This window comes from Bufo gargarizans, chromosome 1, assembly GCF_014858855.1.
Source record: "Bufo gargarizans isolate SCDJY-AF-19 chromosome 1, ASM1485885v1, whole genome shotgun sequence".
NCBI classification, from domain to species: Eukaryota; Metazoa; Chordata; class Amphibia; order Anura; family Bufonidae; genus Bufo; species Bufo gargarizans.
The window spans coordinates 666,774,117-666,795,469 of NC_058080.1; the positions used below are offsets into that span (position 1 = coordinate 666,774,117).

General features: G+C 44.4%; 1 protein-coding gene across 1 annotated transcript; it reads left to right on the top strand.

The window, feature by feature from the left end:
• Window positions 1-578: 578 nt before the first annotated feature.
• Window positions 579-6,094, top strand: LOC122929448. Its single transcript, XM_044283024.1, has 2 exons — window positions 579-1,248; window positions 3,661-6,094. Exons 1-2 carry the CDS (start codon window positions 579-581, stop codon window positions 4,635-4,637), a joined length of 1,647 nt encoding a protein of 548 aa, XP_044138959.1. The 3' UTR covers window positions 4,638-6,094.
• The last annotated feature ends 15,259 nt before the right edge of the window (window positions 6,095-21,353 follow it).

Sequence of the window (21,353 nt, forward strand, 5' to 3'; positions counted from 1 at the left end):
TGAAACTCGCACCATTTTGCAAGCAAGTTCTGTCAGTTTTGTCTGTGATTCAGTTGTTCAGCTTTTTCCACGCGGGTGCAATGCGGTTTGATGCGTTTTTCACGCGCGTGATAAAAAATGGAAGGTTTACAAACAACATCTCTTAGCAACCATCAGTGAAAACAGTTTTTCACTGAAGAACCATTCAATTCCAGGGCTGCTTAAAAAACGCAGAATATAGAACATGCTGAATTAACCCCACCAGAGCGTTTAGCTTGGGGGGAAGCATGGGGGCAATGACACCATAGGTTTACATAATTAGGATTGAAGTAGGATCCATGTCTCTTTCCCCTGTTTGTCTTTTCCCGCCCTTTTTTCTATTACAGGTACATTTACCTCAGAAAAATGTGTTACCTGTAGTCTAGAAGATTCCTGCTGTACAAGTGAAGAGCGCAGCTGATTGGTGCTGGCTGTTGCTGGGGGAGATTTCCAGCCCTCTGATTTGTTGTTGGTTTAGTGGCGGGAAGCTGTTCCCCTTTATATTTACAGGTTCGGCAGAGCTGGCTCAGATGTGCCTGAAGAACTGACCAGTGTGGGACATGGAAGAACTCCTGCAGCAGCTGATGAAGAGAGCGGGGTCCGCCGGCGGAGAAGAGTGGCTGCGGAGCTGTTTGAAGATGCCGGCGCCGCTGCTATCAAGCCCACCTGAAGTGCTGACATCGCCGCCGAGCTCGTCTGTACCGCCGCTGGGGTCCCCGATGTTACCGCCGCCGCCGCTGTCTCTGGAGCCGCCGCCAGCTGTTGAAGAAAGTCCGGTGCCAGCATGGGGAAGCCGTCCGGAGCTGCGCACCACCAGAGGATCCAGCAGCCGTTTCCGGGAGGAGGAGGCTGCAGCGCTACCCAGCAAAAGAGCTAGAAGTGCAGGGAGCGCTTGTACTCCTCCCCCGGGGGCGGGGTGTCGGCGCAGCACCAATCGGAGAAGAGCAGCTTCTCAGAGAGGCCGGCAGTCCTCCAGGATCAGAGAGTCTGGAAGGCAGAGTGGCAGTTCCTATACAGAAGCTGTTCTCACTGGTGTGGAACGTCATCAGGATGCTGCCACTGAGGAGCTGCAGCAGGAAGTGGAGCAGCAGATCCTGCAGGATGAATTGCAGGGGCTGCCTGTTGAGAGGCTCCCACCTCTGCTGGTTGAGCCATCTCCGGGCCCCCTGGGAAGATCACCACACCTATCATCTGCTGCCTATGGTCCACGCCAGGAAGGACAGCCAGTGGGTGAGAACATCAATGTTGTTCCCTTGTCTGAGTCGTCTGTGTTAAATGGTTTGGTTAAGCTGCTAGCTGAGTTTTCTAGCAGGCATATGGTTCATGGTGCTTCAGATGTCTGGAGCAGTGGTCAAAGTACGGCGGTTACTCCGTCTGGTAGTAATGCTGGTGGTAATGCTGGTGGTAGTAATGCTGGTAGTAATGCTGGTAGTAATGCTAGTAGTAATGCTGGTAGTGTGGTGCCTGTGCTGGAGAGAGGCGCAGGGGTTAAGGAGACTTGTTTAAAGGAGGCACTAGCTTGTGAAGTGTCTCCTTTAGGTTATCATCTTAGTGCGACTATGAAGGAGCGTATTTGGCGGATGGAATACGTGGAATTAATGGCGTTATTACCGTCCGCCAAAGATAGTGCTTTCAAGAAAGATGAGAAAATAGAAGATGATAAGAAACGCTTTCCCCCTAGATCATTTAATAATTGGCTTCAGGCATTTTGTGTTTATGCTGCGGTTTTGGGGGAGAAGCACTCTGAGCTGTGCTCAGGACTTTTCCAGCATTTAGACATTGTAACTGAAGCCTATAGGAATTTTGGCGGGATGGCTTGGTTTCATTACGATGAGACATTCCGCCAAAAGCTAGCTGTCCATCCATCCCTTAAATGGGGTGTGAAGGACATTGGGCTATGGGTAAATTTAATGTTGCCGCAAAAAACTATACCGGCAAAACCGCCGGCGTCGGCTCAGACTGTTATGAGGAAAGGCGTTTGCTTTGCTTATAACGAGTCTACCTGTAAATGGTTAAATAATTGCCGGTATAGACATGAATGTTCTTTTTGTGGGGGGTTCCATCCTATGTCCCGTTGCTTTAAAAGGAACTCCCAGTCAGGCCAGCAGCAGCCAAACGTCAGGGAGCAGGTGGCAAAAAGCGTGGAGTCCAGTGAAGTTAGCAGAAATGCAGCCATGGCTCGCTCTCTATCCAGACCGTCAGAAAGCTGATTTAATTTTTTATGGGTTTTTATATGGTTTTGAAGTTCCACCTTTTTCTGGCGTTGGCTGCTGTTGGGTTGAGAACTTAAAATCTGTGATTTTACATAAAGAGGTAGTTCGTAGTAAGATTCAGAAGGAGCTTGATTTGGGGAGGATTGAGGGCCCCTTTTTAGAGCCGCCGTTTGCTAATTTTAGGCTTTCTCCTTTGGGCGTTGTGCCAAAGAAGGAGCCTGGAGATTTCAGGTTGATTCATCACCTGTCGTTCCCAGAAAAAAGCTCTTTGAACGATATGGTGGATAAATCTGAGGCCTCTGTTTCATATGCCTCTTTTGATAATGCACTAGCTTTAGTCAGGACTTTTGGTAAGGATGCCCTGTTAGCTAAGGCTGATATTAAATCTGCATTTCGTTTATTGCCTGTTTGTCCAGACGGCTTCAACTCACTAGGTTTTCAGTTTGACGGTTATTTTTATTTTGATAAATGCCTGCCAATGGGTTTTTCACTGTCCTGTTATTACTTTGAAGCATTTTCAACTTTTATCCAATGGGTTGTTGAGTATGATGTAAGTTTTAATGGGGTTCTTCATTACTTAGATGATTTTTTATTTGTTGGTTCTTCTAATTCTAGTACTTGTTCAGATTTGTTAAGTAGGTTTTTGGATATTTGTTCTTGTTTTGGGATTCCAGTAGCAGAAGAGAAGACGGTTGGTCCGTGTTGTTGTTTAGAGTTTCTTGGGATAGTTATCGACTCTAGTCGCATGGAGTTTCGACTGTCACAGGCGAAATTGGAAAAAATTCGGGTGTTACTTTTGCTTTTGTTAAGTAAGAAAAAATGTACTCTTAGAGATATGCAATCTCTTCTGGGGTCACTTAATTTTGCTTGTAGGGTTATCCCCATTGGTAGAGTTTTTTCTAGTAGACTATATTTTTCAACTAGGGGCCTTAAGTCTCCTAATTCCCACATTCGGTTGACTAAATGTTTGAAGGAGGATATGGGTGTTTGGTTAGAATTCCTACAGGAATTTAATGGTTCTAGTTGTTGGCAGGAGGAATTTTCGAGTTCTGACGCTTTGGGTTTATTTACGGATGCGGCCGGTAGCTGTGGATATGGGGCTTTTTGGAATGGTAAATGGTCGGCTGAGAGGTGGCCTGCTTCTTGGGTTGTTAATGGTCTTACGAGGAATATTGTTCTATTAGAGCTTTTTCCAGTAATTGTTGCTGTTGTTCTATGGGGATATGATTTTAAGGATAAAAGGATATTATTACACACGGATAACAAAGGGGTTTGTTTTGCGATCAATACTCTTTCATCCAAATGTGATGTAGTTGTAAAATTATTAAGGCATTTAGTTCTGTTGTGTATGAAGTTTAATATATGGATCAAAGCGAAATATATTGTAGGGTCATCTAATGTGTTGGCTGATTCTTTGTCTCGTTCACAGTTCCTGAGGTTCCGGGAATTAGCTCCGGAGGCGGATCTGGATGGGAGCCCATGTCCTCAACATCTGTGGGGCTTGATTTGGGACTGATGTCTGAAGCTATTGAGAGGTCCTTGGCCCCGAGAACATGGGCAGCTTACTCTGCCGCATGGTGGGATTGGTGGTATTTTTTAAATGCTTGCTCAATGGATATTAAAGGGGATGTTTTAAGTTGCGGTGTATTGTTTGTTACTAGCTTATTTAATAGGAAATTGGCGGCTTCATCTGTGGCGAAAGTAGTGGCTGGCGTGTCATTTTTTCAGAAACTGCGGGGTGAGAGGCCGTTATCTTCCTTTTTTCAGATTAAGCAGGCTCTGAAGGGTTACAAGAAAGGTATTGGTAAGTTGGATGCTAGGAGGCCAATTTCTATCTCTTTATTGGGGCAGCTTTGTAAAGTTTTGTCTGACGTGTGTAGGGACCAGGGTGAAATATTGCTTTTTCGTACAGCTTTTGTGTTAGCCTTTTTCGGGGCTTTTAGGATTAGTGAGTTAGTTGCGGCAAGCCGTAATAGTGTGTCAGGTTTGGGTTTTTCTGATGTTATGGTGAGTAATGATAAAGTTGAGATTCTTGTTAGGAAGTCAAAAACTGATCAGTATGGTAGGGGTCAGGTAGTTAGTTTACATTCTTGGGTGGGTTCTGAATTTTGTCCGGTTAAATTGGTAAGGTGTTTGTATGAGATGCATCCCTCTAAGTGTGGTTCCTTTTTAATGCACCAGGATTCCTCCCCTCTCACTAAATTTCAGTTCAGCGCAATTTTTAAAAAATGTTTGGGGAAATTGGGCCTTAGTTCTGCAAAATTCTCGTCACATTCTTTTAGGATAGGTGCTGCGACGGAGGCTGCCAGGTTTGGGCTGGATGATTCAGTAGTTAAAAGAATTGGGAGGTGGGAATCTAATAGGTTTAAAATTTATGTTAGGCCGAATTTAATGCTGCCAGTCTGAATGCTTTTCTATTTTTGCAGGAAGTCAGTTTGTGATTTGGATTGTGGGACATTCATTTGTTTTTTGGGCTCAGAAGCGAGCTGAAAAAAGAATATACTCAGAGAATTTGTCGTTTAATACATCTGAAGTTCTTATTCTTTGGCAGGGTGTTAGAGGGTTGTGTTGGAAAGGGTTAATGGATGAAATTAATAAGCTTATTAAAAAATGGCCTGTTCCTCATTTGGTTATCATTCATCTTGGGGGGAATGATTTAGGTAAGATAAGGACCTGTGAGCTACTGTGGGTCATGAAGAGGGACCTGGCCTTATTACATCATAGTCTTCCTAGTACTAACTTAGTTTTTTCAGAGATTGTCCCTCGCTTAGTTTGGTCCGGGAGGGACGGTAAATTTATGGAAAAAATCCGGAAAAGAGTGAACAGGGCCCTTGAAAAATTTCTCCCTTTAGTGGGCGGTTTTAGTTATAGGCATTCAGACTTGGAGGGTTTTTTGCCTGGCCTTTTTAGATCCGATAACGTTCATCTTTCTGAGGTAGGGATTGATATTTTTAACTTGGGTTTTCAGAATATAGTGGAGAAATGGCTGCTGTCTTGTGGGGGGCCTCGCCTATGTTAGGCGTGGCTTGTGGGGTAGTGTCGCTCAGCTCATGCTGAGTGGATCTTGGTCTTTATATGGTTAATTTATTATTGGTCTTTTGGTATCGGTTATTATGGTATTTTTAAATTAATTTATTTATTTATTTATGGTTGTTAAATAATTTTAAGTGACCCTTAATAAAGCTCAGCGGCCATTTCCTCCACTATGTTGTTGGTGTCAATCATTTATTAGCGTTAAGTTAGTATTAGAGTGTGTCATTTGCCCCCATGAATTAACCCCACCAGAGCGTTTAGCTTGGGGGGAAGCATGGGGGCAATGACACCATAGGTTTACATAATTAGGATTGAAGTAGGATCCATGTCTCTTTCCCCTGTTTGTCTTTTCCCGCCCTTTTTTCTATTACAGGTACATTTACCTCAGAAAAATGTGTTACCTGTAGTCTAGAAGATTCCTGCTGTACAAGTGAAGAGCGCAGCTGATTGGTGCTGGCTGTTGCTGGGGGAGATTTCCAGCCCTCTGATTTGTTGTTGGTTTAGTGGCGGGAAGCTGTTCCCCTTTATATTTACAGGTTCGGCAGAGCTGGCTCAGATGTGCCTGAAGAACTGACCAGCGTCCCACCCCCCCTTCCCTTATTTTCGCACTGTGTCACCTGTCGCTGGGCTTTATTAGAGGGGTAGTGTCGCTCAGCTCATGCTGAGTGGATCTTGGTCTTTATATGGTTAATTTATTATTGGTCTTTTGGTATCGGTTATTATGGTATTTTTAAATTAATTTATTTATTTATTTATGGTTGTTAAATAATTTTAAGTGACCCTTAATAAAGCTCAGCGGCCATTTCCTCCACTATGTTGTTGGTGTCAATCATTTATTAGCGTTAAGTTAGTATTAGAGTGTGTCATTTGCCCCCATGCGTTTTTCATGCAACGCAGAACTGATGTGTGAAAAAAAAAAACGTCACGCATTGCACCCGCACAGAAAACTCGCTCGTATGAAAGGGGCCTAACAAAGCTGGAACCAGGTCTGGATCCAGACATCTCCCCATTCATTGCTCCAGTTGTTCTGCTAGATTTATTTCAAGCCGGCAGCTCAGGGGACATGCCCTTTCTGCTGCAGCTCTCTCCCTGTAACTGTCACAGTAGATATGGCTGGTGGCAATTGGAGGATGGAACTGAGCATGTGTGACCACTTCAGTGAGGTGGTCAGTGGAATAAGAAAAAGCACTATAGAGATGCATTATATTATATATATTGGATAACTACCATATTCTTAGTTATATGCGATTACAAAAGTATTCACATCCAGGTGCTGGAAAAATATAGAATATATTCACAGGGCAAAACTAGAATCTTTACTAGCAGGGATGAAGGTGATGCTACAATTAAGTACATTTTAGGCAATATAAATATAAAAATAGCGCGGTTAGGTATTTCCCTGCAGTCTACCAGACTGTCCGTCTTAGACCTCATACACACGACCGTATCCATTTTGCGGTCTACAGAACACGGATGACGTCTGTGTTTTTTCTGCACACCCATTGACTTCAATGGTTCAGTGGTCTGGATTTTGTGGCCAAGTATAGGACTTTTTTTTTTTTTTTTTTGCACAACGGGCACAACGGACACACGGATGCGGACATCCGTGTGTGGCCTGTTTTATTTTGCAGACCCATAGAAATGAATAGTTCCGTGTAAAATCTGCAAAAAAAAAAAAAAAAAGCACATTCGACACGGATACAAAAAATGGTCATGTGTATGGAGCCTTAGGCCTCATGCACACAACAGTTCTGTTTTTTTTGCGGTCCGCAAATTGCAGATCCGCAAAACACGGAAGCCGCTCGTCTGCCTTCCGCAATTTGCTGAACGGAACAGGCGGACCATTGTAGAAATGCCTATTCTTGTCCGCAAAACGGACAAGAATAGGACATGTTATATTTTTTTGGCGGGGCTACGTAATGGAGCAACGGATGCGGACAGCATCTTTTGCGGCCCCATTGAAGTGAATGGGTTCGCACCCGAGCCGCAAAAACTGCGGCTCGGATGCGGACCAGAACAACGGTCGTGTGCATGAGGCCTTATACTGATTTCCTTGTTTATGAGTTAATTGGTGTCAGATGAAGGATGCTTTTAAAGGACTTTCCCATCATGACAACTGTTGACACCAGGATATTCATATCATAGAAGTATCCTATGGAGAGCTGCCCTTTTCCAAAGGGTGGTCTGCAAACTATTTTTTTTTTTAATGCAACAATTTAAAGGGGTTTTTTGATTTTCTCAATATTGATGAATAGGTTATTGGTATCAGATTGGTGGCGGTCAACCACCCTGCACCTCCACTGATCAGCTGCCAGCGTCAGGAACAGCACAGTAGATGGAGCCAGAAGCAAAAAGCTCCGTCCACTGTGTAGCAGCCGTGTCAGATTACTGCAGTATGACGGAACAGTCATGGACGGCGGTTTCGGATTACGGTCCCATCCACTGGATCCCCTTACTGATCTCACACTGATGTCCCATCCTGAGGACAGGTTATCTACATGGAGAAACTGGAAAACCTCTAATGTATGACGTGTAATTGTGCATCAACACCAAACCCACAGTGTAAAAAACAAAACTAAAATGGGGAAATGCTTGCAATCCCAATAAATTCGACAACCGATGTTCCCATTCTTCTTGGCAATAGCTTGTGTCCATTCATCCTTGGTGACACTGTCAGTACTAACTGGTGGGTGTCCCAGTGTGGAGCCAGGGCCGGTGCTACCATAAGGCAGACCAAGCAGCCGTCTTAGGGCGCACCCTCGGGTAAGGCGGAAAAATGTGACATGGGGGTCTGATGGCTGACATTGGGGGATGATGTCTAACATGGGGTTCTGATCTGAGGTCTGATTAACATTGGGGGTCTGATTGGGGCTGTGAGCTGAGGTCTGATTAACATTGGGGGTCTGATTGCTGGTCTGACCTGAGGTGTAATGGAAAATATTTTTTTCTTATTATCCTCCTCTAAAACCTAGGTGTGTCTTAAATATGGTCCTTAAACCAGCCATTGTCTGAAGCAGAGAGAAGATACCAGGACCACAGAGAGGAGAGCCAAAATGTAGCTTCGCTTGTGTTGGCAAAAATCTTTGCACCGGCCCTGTGTGGAGCTACATGCTTCTGTGACCAGGGAAACCGTAACATCCAGTTATCAATTTATTAATATATTTCCAGTAGGAATAACAGAGGCAGATTACAACAAAGTTCTAAGAAAGGATGCTCCATACGGAATGCAAAGTGTTTACACAAGCAGGTAGATCACTGACGGTTCACAATGGTGCAAGAAGTGACAGCAACGGGCAGAGCGCTGACAGCTAGAAGGTGCCCTCCAATACCAGACTAATCGTATCAGCGCATCAGTTTTATTCACAGTCTCTGGCCTCATGCACACGACCGTTCAGTTTTTTGCGGTCCGTAAACCGCAGATCCGCAAAAAACGGAAGCCGCCCGTGTGCCTTCCGCAATTTTTGGAACGGAACAGGCGGCCCATTGTAGAAATGCCTATTATTGTCTGCAAAACGGACAAGAATAGGACATTTTCTATTATTTTTGCGGGGCCACGGAATAGAGCAACGGATGCGGACAGCACACGGAGTGCTGTCCGCATCTTTTTGCAGTCCTATTGAAGTGAATGGGTCCGTACCGGAGCCGCAAAAACTGCGCCTCGGATGCGGACCCAAAAAACGGTTGTGTGCATGAGGCCTTTTTTGTACATTTTTATAGAATTATATTACCCACAAGGTAAGAAGATAAAACCCACCATAGATACATAATGAATCTGGATGGTTGATGTCCACCATGGTGGCAGCCAGTGGAGGTTCGGAGAATTCATCTGCCATCAGTAAGAGGATGCCCATTTATTCTGGAAAATAAAAACACAGATGGATTGAAAAGACGACTAATTATTCAGATATGTGACTATAGGAATATTGGTCGCGTTTACAGCGTTCTTTGGTAATCAGGTTTGGCTTTTTGCTGTACTTCCTAATTACATAAAATCCAGTTATAATGGGAATAGTCTGTCTTGATTCCTTCACATGAAATCCTATCTGCCGACGATATAATCTAATACATTCTGTCCACAAATAACATTAGATGTTCAATGATACGTCAACGTTTATGAAGACAATAATCCTCACTAAATATAGACAAACGACTGAACTCATATCCAAATCTGCTTCCTGGGGAATTCAGTGGCTTCCGTGGGACGCACAGCACAGGCTGGCCTGGTTGTACAGAGAGCAATGTGGGGCAGGGATGAATTTTGGACCTCGTTCACATGCAGTGTTCCAGTTATATTTCACTGTACACCGAAGCAAGGAATGGAAAGTAAGGCCACTTTCACATTAGAGTTTTCAATTCCGTTATTGAGATCCGTCATAGGGTCTCAATAACGGAAGAAAACGCTTCCATTTTGTCCCCATTCATTGTCAATGAGGACAAAACTGAACGAAATGGAATGTACCAGAATGCATTCCACTTGGTTGCGTCCCCATCACGGACAGAATAACGCTGCAAGCACAGTTTTTCTATCTGCCGCCGCGATGTGGTGCAGAGCAAGACGGATCCGTCCTGATACACAATGTAAGTCAATGGGGACGAATCCGTTTTCTCTGGCACAATAGAAAACTGATCCATCCCCATTGCCTTTCAATGGTGTTCAAGACAGATCCGTCATGGCTATAGAAGACCAAATACAACCAGATCCGTTCATGACGGATGCATGCGGTTGTATTATTGTAACGGAAGCGTTTCTGCAGATCCATGATGGATCCGCAAAAAACGCTAATGTGAAAGTAGCCTAAGAACGATTTGTGCCCCTTCCATGTTCTGAACACGCTCTTGGTTTTGGCTTACAAATACTGATGCATACCGACCGTGTGAATGGAGCTTTCTATAAAAAAAAAAAAAAAAAAAAAAAAAAAAAATTTTATACCAGCGTCTGGAGTAAGGGGGTCACTAATAACGGCCTCTATTGTGTTTAGTCACTAGCGTTTTTATTATGGAGCTTTTCCCCTATAGAGAAAGTGATGTCAAAAAGCTGGAAAAACAAACAAAAACTGGCATAGAAAATGATAAATGGGCTGGCCCTCCTTCTTCCCCTCCCTCCGTTTTTAGAACTGGCGTACGTGGCTTGGAATGGGAAGAAGTCGCGGATTTGATTGCAGATTCCCTTTGCGACCGATATACACCACAAAGTGGCATATATCTAATCATAAATGACCCCCATAATTTTCATGTAAACATGTAGAACACGAGCTAAAAATATGCCATAGAAATGCATGTTATATGGAAATAAGTGCAAGTTTTTTTTATATAGTGTTTTTCTAATGGTAAAAAAAAAAAAAAATTGAAAATGTACAGGTATGTGTCACTGGGCCCTTAAAGGGGGCTACCATCAGCACAACCTGTGTCCATATACCCTGTCAGGAGAACCGGATGCAATCTCACTGACGGGAGAGAGTCATCCAGGGATTTCTTCTCATTGCCATTTATGGAGTCGGGAAGGAATTCGATAAGTTCTTCTAAGGGGCCGATGTGATGCTGCTGACAACAGTGATTTATAATATACTGGGGGAGGATGATAAAGGGCTTCACAAGGAAACTAAAGCTTTTTACAACAAATCCGTCTCTGTATTTTATAATTCTGTAAGTAATTATTGTGCGGAAAAATACAAACCAAACTTTCATTTTTTTAATTGCCCTCCAACGCTTTTTAGGAATGTTTGCTATGGGACAAGTATTGTCACTTCTTGCTGCTCCGGGGACATAGGAAGGTGACTGTATGTGGAGAATTCATATTAAGGGCTCATGCACACGACCATATGTATTTTGCGGTCCGCAAAAAATACGGGTGACATCCGTGTGCATACCGTATTTTGCGGAACGAAACAGCTGGCCCTTAATAGAACAGTCCTATCCTTGTCCGTAATACGGACAATAATAGGACATGTTCTATTTTTTTGCGGAACGGACATACGGAAACGGAATGCGTTTTTTGAAGACCCATTGAAATGAATGGTTCTGCATTCATTCCCCATAATAAAAACGGAACGGACACGGAAAGAAAATACGCTCGTGTGCATGAGCCCTCAGTATTCTAATACCTTGCACCTCTTCCTTCATTTCTGCATTTTTGCGCTGATTAGATTCCTTTCCCAGCAGATTTCATCAGTATCACAAGGCTGTTATCAGTGGCGGTGTCAGCGCTGAACATGAGCATTCCTTCTGCATCACGCACACCCTGCCATAATGAACTCAGGAGAACATCTGCAGAGACAGCAGGGACACTATGGGGGACATGTAACATGGCTGCTGTATTACAGGCCGGTCTTATTCTCTCCCCTGCGTACTTTAGATGCGCCAAAAGTACTATTATGCCTCAATCGTTCTAACGCAAAGAAAAAAAGGGGGTCAGTCAGCACATCCCAGTGCGCAGGTGCACGTCGCCATGGCTGAAAACACAACATAGAACATGTTTGAAAAAATGTGGTAGCAGGCACTCTCTGATTTACCTGCTACCACATTTTACTACTGACTGAGTCACAGCAGTGGCACCTTAAACCACGGTAGTGTCCAGTGGAGCCGTCCAATAACCAAACAATTACAACATGGAACATAACATACAATGCAACAGCAAACCAAATAAAGTACAAAAAGGATTATATTGCTTATGCTGTGCTTATAAATGAGAGATGCTTGGCAAATCATTTTGTACAAAGTTATTTGAGCCCGTCTGCCACACGTCAAAGCGATCTCCAAGGGAACCTAACACTAAGTTCAACCTGTTAAGTGCCATGACAGCGACCATGAAGTTCGGGGGGTGTAGGTTCCGCCTGCATGCTGGACTACAAGTACCAACATGCATGCTGAGCAAACTGAGCTTTATACTCATGCTAATTAAAATCAGCCTATGAGGCAGACAGGCTGACCAGGATATGCATTGACCGGCTTCTTGGCTGTGGCACTCACTTATGTGCTAAATTGCTATTAGACAGACCACGTGACTGCTATGAGGCTCATGCTCATCAGCTTCTTCTGTTTCGGACATTTAAAGACAGCATTTTCATCCAGCCGCCACTAGGAGGAGCTCAGTGCAAAGAGATTTTTAAGCTTTCATTGCAGTCAATGGTAGCTATATAGATGGCTTTGCAGTGAGCTCCCCCTAGTGGTGGCGTCAGCCACTCAGTTTTATAATGCACTGAGGGAACCAGCAGACAAAGCTGGATGGGGAGATTTATCAATATAGTTACGCCAGTTGAATGAGATATATGCTGTTCAAAATGAGTGCCATATTCATGAAGCAGATAAGTCAGATAAAGTGGGTATGGCAGAGGGTACATTTTTATTATATATATATTTTTGAAAGTTTCTTCTACTTAATAAAACCTGTAAATTTATCAGAAGACTAGGGCGTTGCGCTTTTAGTTCTGCAGTGCCCGGGAGTGTCTGACACATGAACTGGTAAACTTGGTGGGGCAGGGGGCCTATAGTAAGTTTTACTATGGGGCCCTCGAAGATCTATGTAGGACCCTGTTTAGTATTGTAGACACTAATGAATAAGAAGCCCCAAAGACTGCATGGAGAAGTACCCTGAAAACGACTTCAATGAAGCACGATCCCAACACCCAGACCCTCTCACCACATATCATCTAGAAAAGAGAAGCAGTAGGAAAAAAAGGTTATGCTTCTGTCTTAGGTCTTCTGCGGTGGAGCATACAAGGTATGAGGAAGGTAATGTATAAGGAAGAGGTCGTATGCTGCAGCGCTTGGAAGTGAAGACGACCTGAGAGTCATAAGGACATACTTTTCTGATTTCTTCTTGGTCTGGCCAGGGGTCTTAATTAGTTTTGTGGTTGGTCTAGGGTTTAATTCATTTTAGGGGTCTGTTATTGTGGGATCTACATTTATTTCACTGGTCTGGGTCTGAATTCCTTTAAGCATCTGATCTGGGGTCTAAATAAAAGGGCTTGTCTGGGCTTGAGGATAGGCCATCACTAGCTGATCGGGGGAAGGGGGGGTTTACAAATTGGTAAAAAGATGACATACTTAGGCTTGGTTTACATGGTGTGGCTGCTGCACATGGTTGAAGCTTTGCCCAGTTGTGGCGCCAACGACTGCATGAAAATGTGGTAAAAGTGGTTTTCAGAGATTGATAATGATGGCCTATGCTCAGAATCAAGTAATCAATATCTGATCATGGGGATCTGACTCCCAGCTTCTGTGCTAATCAACTGTCTGATGAGGCCACAGGTCTCTTCCTAGGCCAGTGATGTCACGATCATTGGTCACATGACCAATAGACAGCTCAGTCCCATTCAAGCGAATGGTCCTGGACTGCAATACCGAGCACAGCCACTATACAACATATGGAGCTGTGAGGAGGGAGCTCTTTAGACAGCTGATTGGCGGAGGCGCTGGAAGTCAGACACCAACGATGAGATACTGATGACCTATCCTGAGAATAGCCATCAATATCAAAATGTTGGACAACCCCTTTAATGACCCTTTAAGGCCTCTTTCACCCGAGCGTGACAGATTAGGTCCGGATGCGTTCAGGGTGCGTTCAGTGAAACTCGCACCCAGTGGCGTAGCGTGGGTTGCCAGCACCCGGGGCAAGCCATAAATTGCGCCCCCCCCCCAGTCTGTGGGCACGCCCCTTTTAACAGATGTTGTAGATCACTTGCAGTCCTATGTAACACCACCGATAACACAGTGCTAACTCTGAGTACAGATAATGTAGTAGATTCACCTGCAGTCCTATGTAACACCACAGAAAACACAGTAATAATTCTGAGTACAGATAATATAGTAGATGTCACCTACAGTCCTATGTAACACCTCAGATAACACAGTGAAAACTCTCTGAGTACAGATAATGTAATAGATGTCACCTGCAGTCCTATGTAACACCTCATAACACAGTGATAACTCTCTGAGTACAGATAACGTAATAGATGTTTCCTGCAGTCCTATGTAACACCTCAGATAACAGTGATAACTCTCTGAGTACAGATAATGTAATAGATGTTCCCTGCAGTCCTATGTAACACCACAGATAACAGTGATAACTCTCTGAGTACAGATAATGTAGTAGATGTTTCCTGCAGTCCTATGTAATACCTCAGATAACACAGTGGTAACTCTCTGAGTACAGATAATGTAGTAGATGGGTGTGAGGCCCCAGAATTCAGAACACGCACAGTGTGACCTGAAGTCTGGGGCCAGGATGCGTCAGGGTGGGCCAAATTCTCAATCTCCTCCCCCAACCCTACCGTGAAACAGATATGTGCATGGATATTATTATTACAGTAGAATACCGCACCATACCTGTTACATCCAGTGACGTCTCCTGTGATGTAGAATTTCCTTAGCATCTTCATTCGGAGATAAGACCATGATACCTTCTTTCAGCAGCTTCCCGTCTCTGCAGAGTTTCACAGAAAAAAATTTAGGTTCCTCACTTTACTATCATCCTCTCCTTCCTGTCTCAACAACTCCTCCTGCTGCCCCCCAATCAGGGGCGTCGCTAGGTTAAAACATTCGGGGCCTGGGCCCCGGATGTTTTGTCCCATGCCCCGAATGTCCTGCCTGCCTGCCAGATACAACTGTATTGCCGTACACAGAACGGCAATACAATTGAATCTTACACTGGGAAGAGGTGAAGGACCTGTGGTGACATCACAGGTCATGTGATCAGCAAACAGGCTGTGATAGGATGACCTGGATGATGTCACCATCATGTGACCAGTGCAGGATTGGACCGGAGTAAAGAGGAGAAGGAGCCTAATGCTGATGTCTGTACAGGAGAGGTAAGTGAAGGGAGAGGCAGAGCAATGCTGGGAGTTGTAGTTATTTAACTGGGATGTATTTTAGGGCTGAAGGGAGGGATGTTATTGACATGGAACTGTGTGCTTGAGGTGGCTGGGGGAGGGAGGGATGTTATTTACATGGGACTGTATGTTGAAAGTGGATGGTGGGGGGAATGATGTTTATGTACATGGGACTTAATGTTTAGGCTACGTTCACACTTGCGTTTGGTGATCCGCTTGTGAGATCCGTTTCAGGTCTCTCACAAGCAGCCCCAAATGCATCAGTTTAAAGGGTTTCTACGACTTCGTTTGCCCCTATTTAGCTTTCAGACACTAGCGATCCGCTAGTGTCTGCTGTACCAAACAATCCTAATCTAACAGTTTTTTGTCCAGCCGTTTTGCTAAAAAAAGAACTTTTATGGATATGCTAATGAGCCTCTAGGTGCTATGCGGGCGTCTTTTCAGCACCTAGAGGCTCCGTCTACCTTCACATAATTCCGCCCAGCGCGTCCCTCCAGCACACCCATCTCTGATGGAATCCGATCCTCCCTCTGTTCCAGCCTGCGCCGTGCGCGTCTGTAATCGGCGCAGGCGCAGTGAATGTCTGACTGCTGCCTGCTCAGACATGTCCGTGGAACAGAGGGAGGATCGGATTCCAGGGGGGCAAACGAAGTGGTAGAAACCCTTTAACCCCAATGCATTCTGAATGGATGCGGATCCATTCAGAATGCATTCGTTCGGCTCCGTACGGCCCCCCGTTCCATTTTGGAGGCAGACTCTAAAATGCTGCAAGCAGTGTTTTTGTGTCCGCATGGCCTTGCGGAGCCAAACGGATCCGTCCTGACTTACAATGTAAGTCAATAGGGACGGATCTCTTTGTATTGACACAAAATGGTGCAATTGTAAACGGACCCGTCCCCCATTGACTTTTAATGTAAGTCAGGACGGATCCGTATTGGGACTTAGAAATTCAAATCTAATACAAACGAATCGGTCCTGAACGGATGCATTCATTTGTATTATCAGTGCGGATCGGTCCTGTACAAGTACAGGACAGATCCGCACCAACGCAAGTGTGAAAGTAGGCTTAGGAAGTGATGTTTACATGGGATTGTGCGTTGGAGGCGGCTGGGGAGGAGGTGATGTTATTTACATGGGACTGTATGGTGGAGGGAGGATTGTAACTGCAGGGGGCACTGCAGATCCAGGGGACATTATAGGCGGTCTTATTACTACTGGGGGCTCTATAGGAGGGTCTTATAGATCCGCCTTATTTCTACTGAGCGCACTATGGGGGTCTTATTACTACATAGGGGTCTGTAGGGAGCTTTATTACCACTGGGGGAACAATAGGGGGCCTTATTTCTACTGGGGACTCTATAAGGGTATTATTAATATGGGAGGGCTCTTCTAATAATGGGGGCATTGTTGAGGAGCATTATCACGGTTGGGGCAGTGTTACTAACCAGGGCATTCTAGAAGGGAATTGCTATTGGTGGGACTGTGAGGAGCACTATTACTATGGGGGGCAGTAATGTTTCTTCAGGATAGTATTTGGGGGGGGTTGAGTTTTTGGCACAGCAAGCAGCAGGATAACACTGTGGGGACTCCAGTTGGTGGATAATGATAGAATGTGAGGAAGCTAAGATGTCTGTGTGTCACACTCTGCAGAGATGAGGCGGCTGAGAGAAGTTGTCCAGACCAAGTGGAAAAGATGATGACAGAGAGGAGACGTCACCTAGAGGCCCTGGATGTGACAGGTAAGTGCCGCTGTATAGCAAGTACAGCATAGTGCGGGGAAGGGGACATATTTATTGGGGCTTGTGCCCCGGATCTTTTGAGACCCTAGCAACGCCCCTGCCCCCAATACTGTGCTAGAGCCAGACAGATAGTCCCCCATGCCCCATAATATTACTCCCCCTGTATATTATAATGGCCCCCTCTGTATTAGTATTGGTATTAATATATTGGCCCCCTCTTTATTATTAATATATTGGCCCCTCTTTATTATTAATGTATTGGCCCCATCTTTGTTATTAATGTAATGGCCGCCTCTCCACTCTTATTAGTATAATGTCCTCGGTTGTCCTCCTCTTTCTGCTCCTCCCCCACCCCCATAGTGCCCCCAGTGAACTCTGCAATTAGGGTAGGGTACAATGAAACAAATAAATAAATACTTACCCGTCTCCATCACAGCGTGTGGTATCGCGAGATCCGACGCAGGAGGTCACAGTGAGGTAATCGTGACCGAGTCCTGCGTCGCTCTACTGCCTTATAGGCTTCAGGCCTAGTGGCCTGAAGCCTATGAGGCATAATGGAGGGGACGGGAGCCATAGGCTCCCTTGGCCCTCATTGAAATTCCTGCTGCCTGGCGCCCCCTGCAATTTGGCTCCTGGGGGAACGGCCCCCTCCCCCCCCACGCTACGCCACTGCTCGCACCATTTTGCAAGCAAGTTCAGTCAGTTTTGTCTGTGATTGCGTTCAGTTGTTCAGTTTTTTTCTGCGCGGGTGCAATGCGTTTTGATGCGTTTTCCACGCACGTGATAAAAAACTGAAGGATTACAAACATCTCTTATCAACCATCAGTGAAAAACGCATCGCATCTGGACTTGCTTGCGGATACAATGCGTTTTCCACTGAAGCCCCAATCACTTCTGATGCATGAAAAAAACGCTCATGTACACAGACACATTGAAATGAATGGGTCAGGATTCAGTGCGGGTGCCATTTGTTCACGAAACGCACCGCACCAGCGCGGAAAACTCGCTTGTATGAAAGAAGCCTAAAGCCTCATGCACATGTCCGTGGAACACGGTCCGTGTGATACCGGCCTGGATTTCTTCTGAGTGCAGGAGCGCACAACGTCATTGGTTGCTATGACACTGTGCGCTTTCTGCTGCCGCCACAGTACAGTAATACACTGGTATAGATCATACCAGTGTATTACTGTACTGCGACGGCAGCAGGAAGCGCATGGCGTCATAGCAACCAATGACGCCGTGCGCTCCTGCACTCAGAAGAAATCCAGGCCGGTATCACACGGACCGTGTTCCACGGACGTGTGCCTGAGGCTTAAGAGTCATAACCTTCAAAATGTTTGATTAAAGGCTCCGATCCACGTTTTATGCTGACCCATTCCGCGGCTCACCAAAAAAGATAGAACGTGTCCTAGGATAGGACATTTCTAGAGGAGTGTGAAAAAAAATGGCAGCAAGCACTAGGCCGTTATCTGTGTTTTGTGGATCTCCAATTTCCAGACCACAAACCAGATGCGGTTGTGTGGATGAGCCCAAAAAGGGGTGTATGGGACTATGGATGAGCAAATCGACTTTGGAAAAACATTCAAAGTCGATTTGCATAAAACTTTGTTTCAATACTGTACGGAGCAGGAGCTCTCTACAGTATTAGAATGTATTGGCTCCGATGAGCCAAAGTTATTGCTGGTACCTTGGAACAGAACCCGAGTTCGGGAAATGTTTTTTTTACAGTGCAAATTAATTTATGAAGTTATTACCCGAAGTCTAGCAAGACTTCACGAAACAATAACTTCGCCTCATCAGAGTCAATACATTCTAATACTGTACGGAGCTCCTGCTCCATACAGTATTGGAACGACGTTTTATGTGAATCGACTTCGGATGTTTCATCCAAAGTTGATTCGCTCATCCCTATTTGGGACATTTAAAAATCTTGGACAGGCCCCCGAATGGTATATAATAAAAAATGATGCAATACTTACCTCTGTTTCTGGTGCACTTCTCTGCAGCGGTGACATACTGGTATACAGCACATGAACGCTGAGACTACTGGCTGCAGTAGTCAGGTGCCATATACAGTTGCAAGAAAAAGTATGTGAACCCTTTGGAATGATATGGATTTCTGCACAAATTGGTCATAAAATGTGATCTGATCTTCATCTAAGTCACAACAATAGACAATCACAGTCTGCTTAAACTAATTACACACAAATAATTAAATGTTACCATGTTTTTTTTGAACACACCATGTAAACATTCACAGTGCAGGTGGAAAAAGTATGTGAACCCCTAGACTAATGACATCTCCAAGAGCTAATTGGAGTGAGGTGTCAGCCAAGTGGAGTCCAATCAATGAGATGAGATTGGAGGTGTTGGTTACAGCTGCCCTGCCCTATAAAAAACACACACCAGTTCTGGGTTTGCTTTTCACAAGAAGCATTGCCAGATGTGAATGATGCCTCACACAAAAGAGCTCTCAGAAGACCTACGATTAAGAATTGTTGACTTGCATTAAGCTTGAAAGGGTTATAAAAGTATCTCCAAAAGCCTTGCCTTATCTGTGGACAGATTAAACCAAAGTTGAGTTGTTTGGAAGAAACACACAACACTATGGGCCAGATTTATCATGACTCTGACAGCTCACTCCACTTTCACATATGGCTAAAGTCCACCTCAGCCCCCCTAGCTGAAACCCCCTTAATGACCAGACCACTTTTTACAATTCTGCACTACACTACTTTCACCATCTATTGCTCGGTCATGCAACTTACCACCCAAATGAATTTTACCTCCTTTTCTTCTTACTAATATAGCTTTCATTTGGTGGTATTTCATTGCTGCTGACATTTTTACTTTTTTTGTTATTAATCGAAATTTAACAAAATTTTAGCAAAAAATGACATTTTTCACTTTCAGTTGTAAAATTTTTCTAAAAAAACGACATCTATGTATACATTTTTCTCTAAATTTATTGTTCTACATGTCTTTGATAAAAAAAAATGTTTGGGTAAAAAAAAAAAAATGGTTTGGGTAAAAGTTATAGCGTTTACAAACTATGGTACAAAAATGTGAATTTCCGCTTTTTGAAGCAGCTCTGACTTTCTGAGCACCTGTCATGTTTCCTGAGGTTCTACAATGCCCATACAGTAGAAAAACCCCACAAATAACCCCATTTCGGAAAGTAGACACCCTAAGATTTTCGCTGATGGGCATAGTGAGTTCATAGAACTTTTTAGTTTTTGTCACAAGTTAGCGGAAAATGATGATTTTTTTTTTTTCCTTACAAAGTCTCATATTCCACTAACTTGTGACAAAAAATAAAAACTTCCATTAACTCACTATGCCCATCATGAAATACCTTGGGGTGTCTTCTTTCCAAAATGGGGTCACTTGTGGGGTAGTTATACTGCCCTGGCATTTTAGGGACCCAAATGCGTGAGAAGTAGTTTGAAATCAAAATCTGTAAAAAATGCCCTGTGAAATCCGAAAGGTGCACTTTGGAATATGTGCCCATTTGCCCACCTAGGCTGCAAAAAAGTGTCACACATGTGGTATCGCCGTACTCAGGAGAAGTTGGGGAATGTGTTTTGGCATGTTTTTTTACATATACCCATGCTGGGTGAGAGAAATATCTCGGCAAAAGACAACTTTTCCCATTTTTTTTATACAAAGTTGGCATTTGACCAAGATATTTATCTCACCCAGCATGGGTATATGTAAAAAGACACCCCAAAACACATTGCCCTACTTCTCCTGAGTACGGCGATACCACATGTGTGACACATATTTTGCAGTCTAGATGCGCAAAGGGGCCCAAATTCCTTTTAGGAGGGCATTTTTAGACATTTGGATCCCAGACTTCTTCTCACACTTTAGGGCCCCTAAAATGCCAGGGCAGTATAAATACCCCACATGTGACCCCATTTTGGAAAGAAGACACCCCAAGGTATTCAATGAGGGGCATGGCGAGTTCATAGAAATTATTATTTTTTGGCACAAGTTAGCGGAGATTGATTTTTTTTTGTTTTTTCTCACAAAGTCTCCCTTTCCGCTAACTTGGGCCAAAAATGTTAATCTTTCATTGACTCAATATGCCCCTCAATGAATACCTTGGGGTGTCTTCGTTCCGAAATGGGGTCACATGTGGGGTATTTATACTGCCCTGGCATTTTAGGGGCCCTATAGCGTGAGAAGAAGTCTGGAATATAAATGTCTAAAAAATGTTACGCATTTGGATTCCGTGAGGGGTATGGTGAGCTCATGTGAGATTTTATTCGCTTACCTTCCGTTCCTGTGAACGCGTGCGCCTGTGTGCGCGCATTCACAGGAAATCTCGCCTCTCGCGAGATGACGCACGGATGCGTCCAGGAGGAATGAATCGACCGCCTCCAGGACGCATCCGTGCATTAGGCGGTCCTGGAGCGGTTAAGACTGTAATAAATGTGGTTTGACGGTAGCAGTTTATCCGTCAGTAAGCCACTTTACAAAAGTCGCACATCTTTACGAAAAAGTTGCATGTTCTCTTA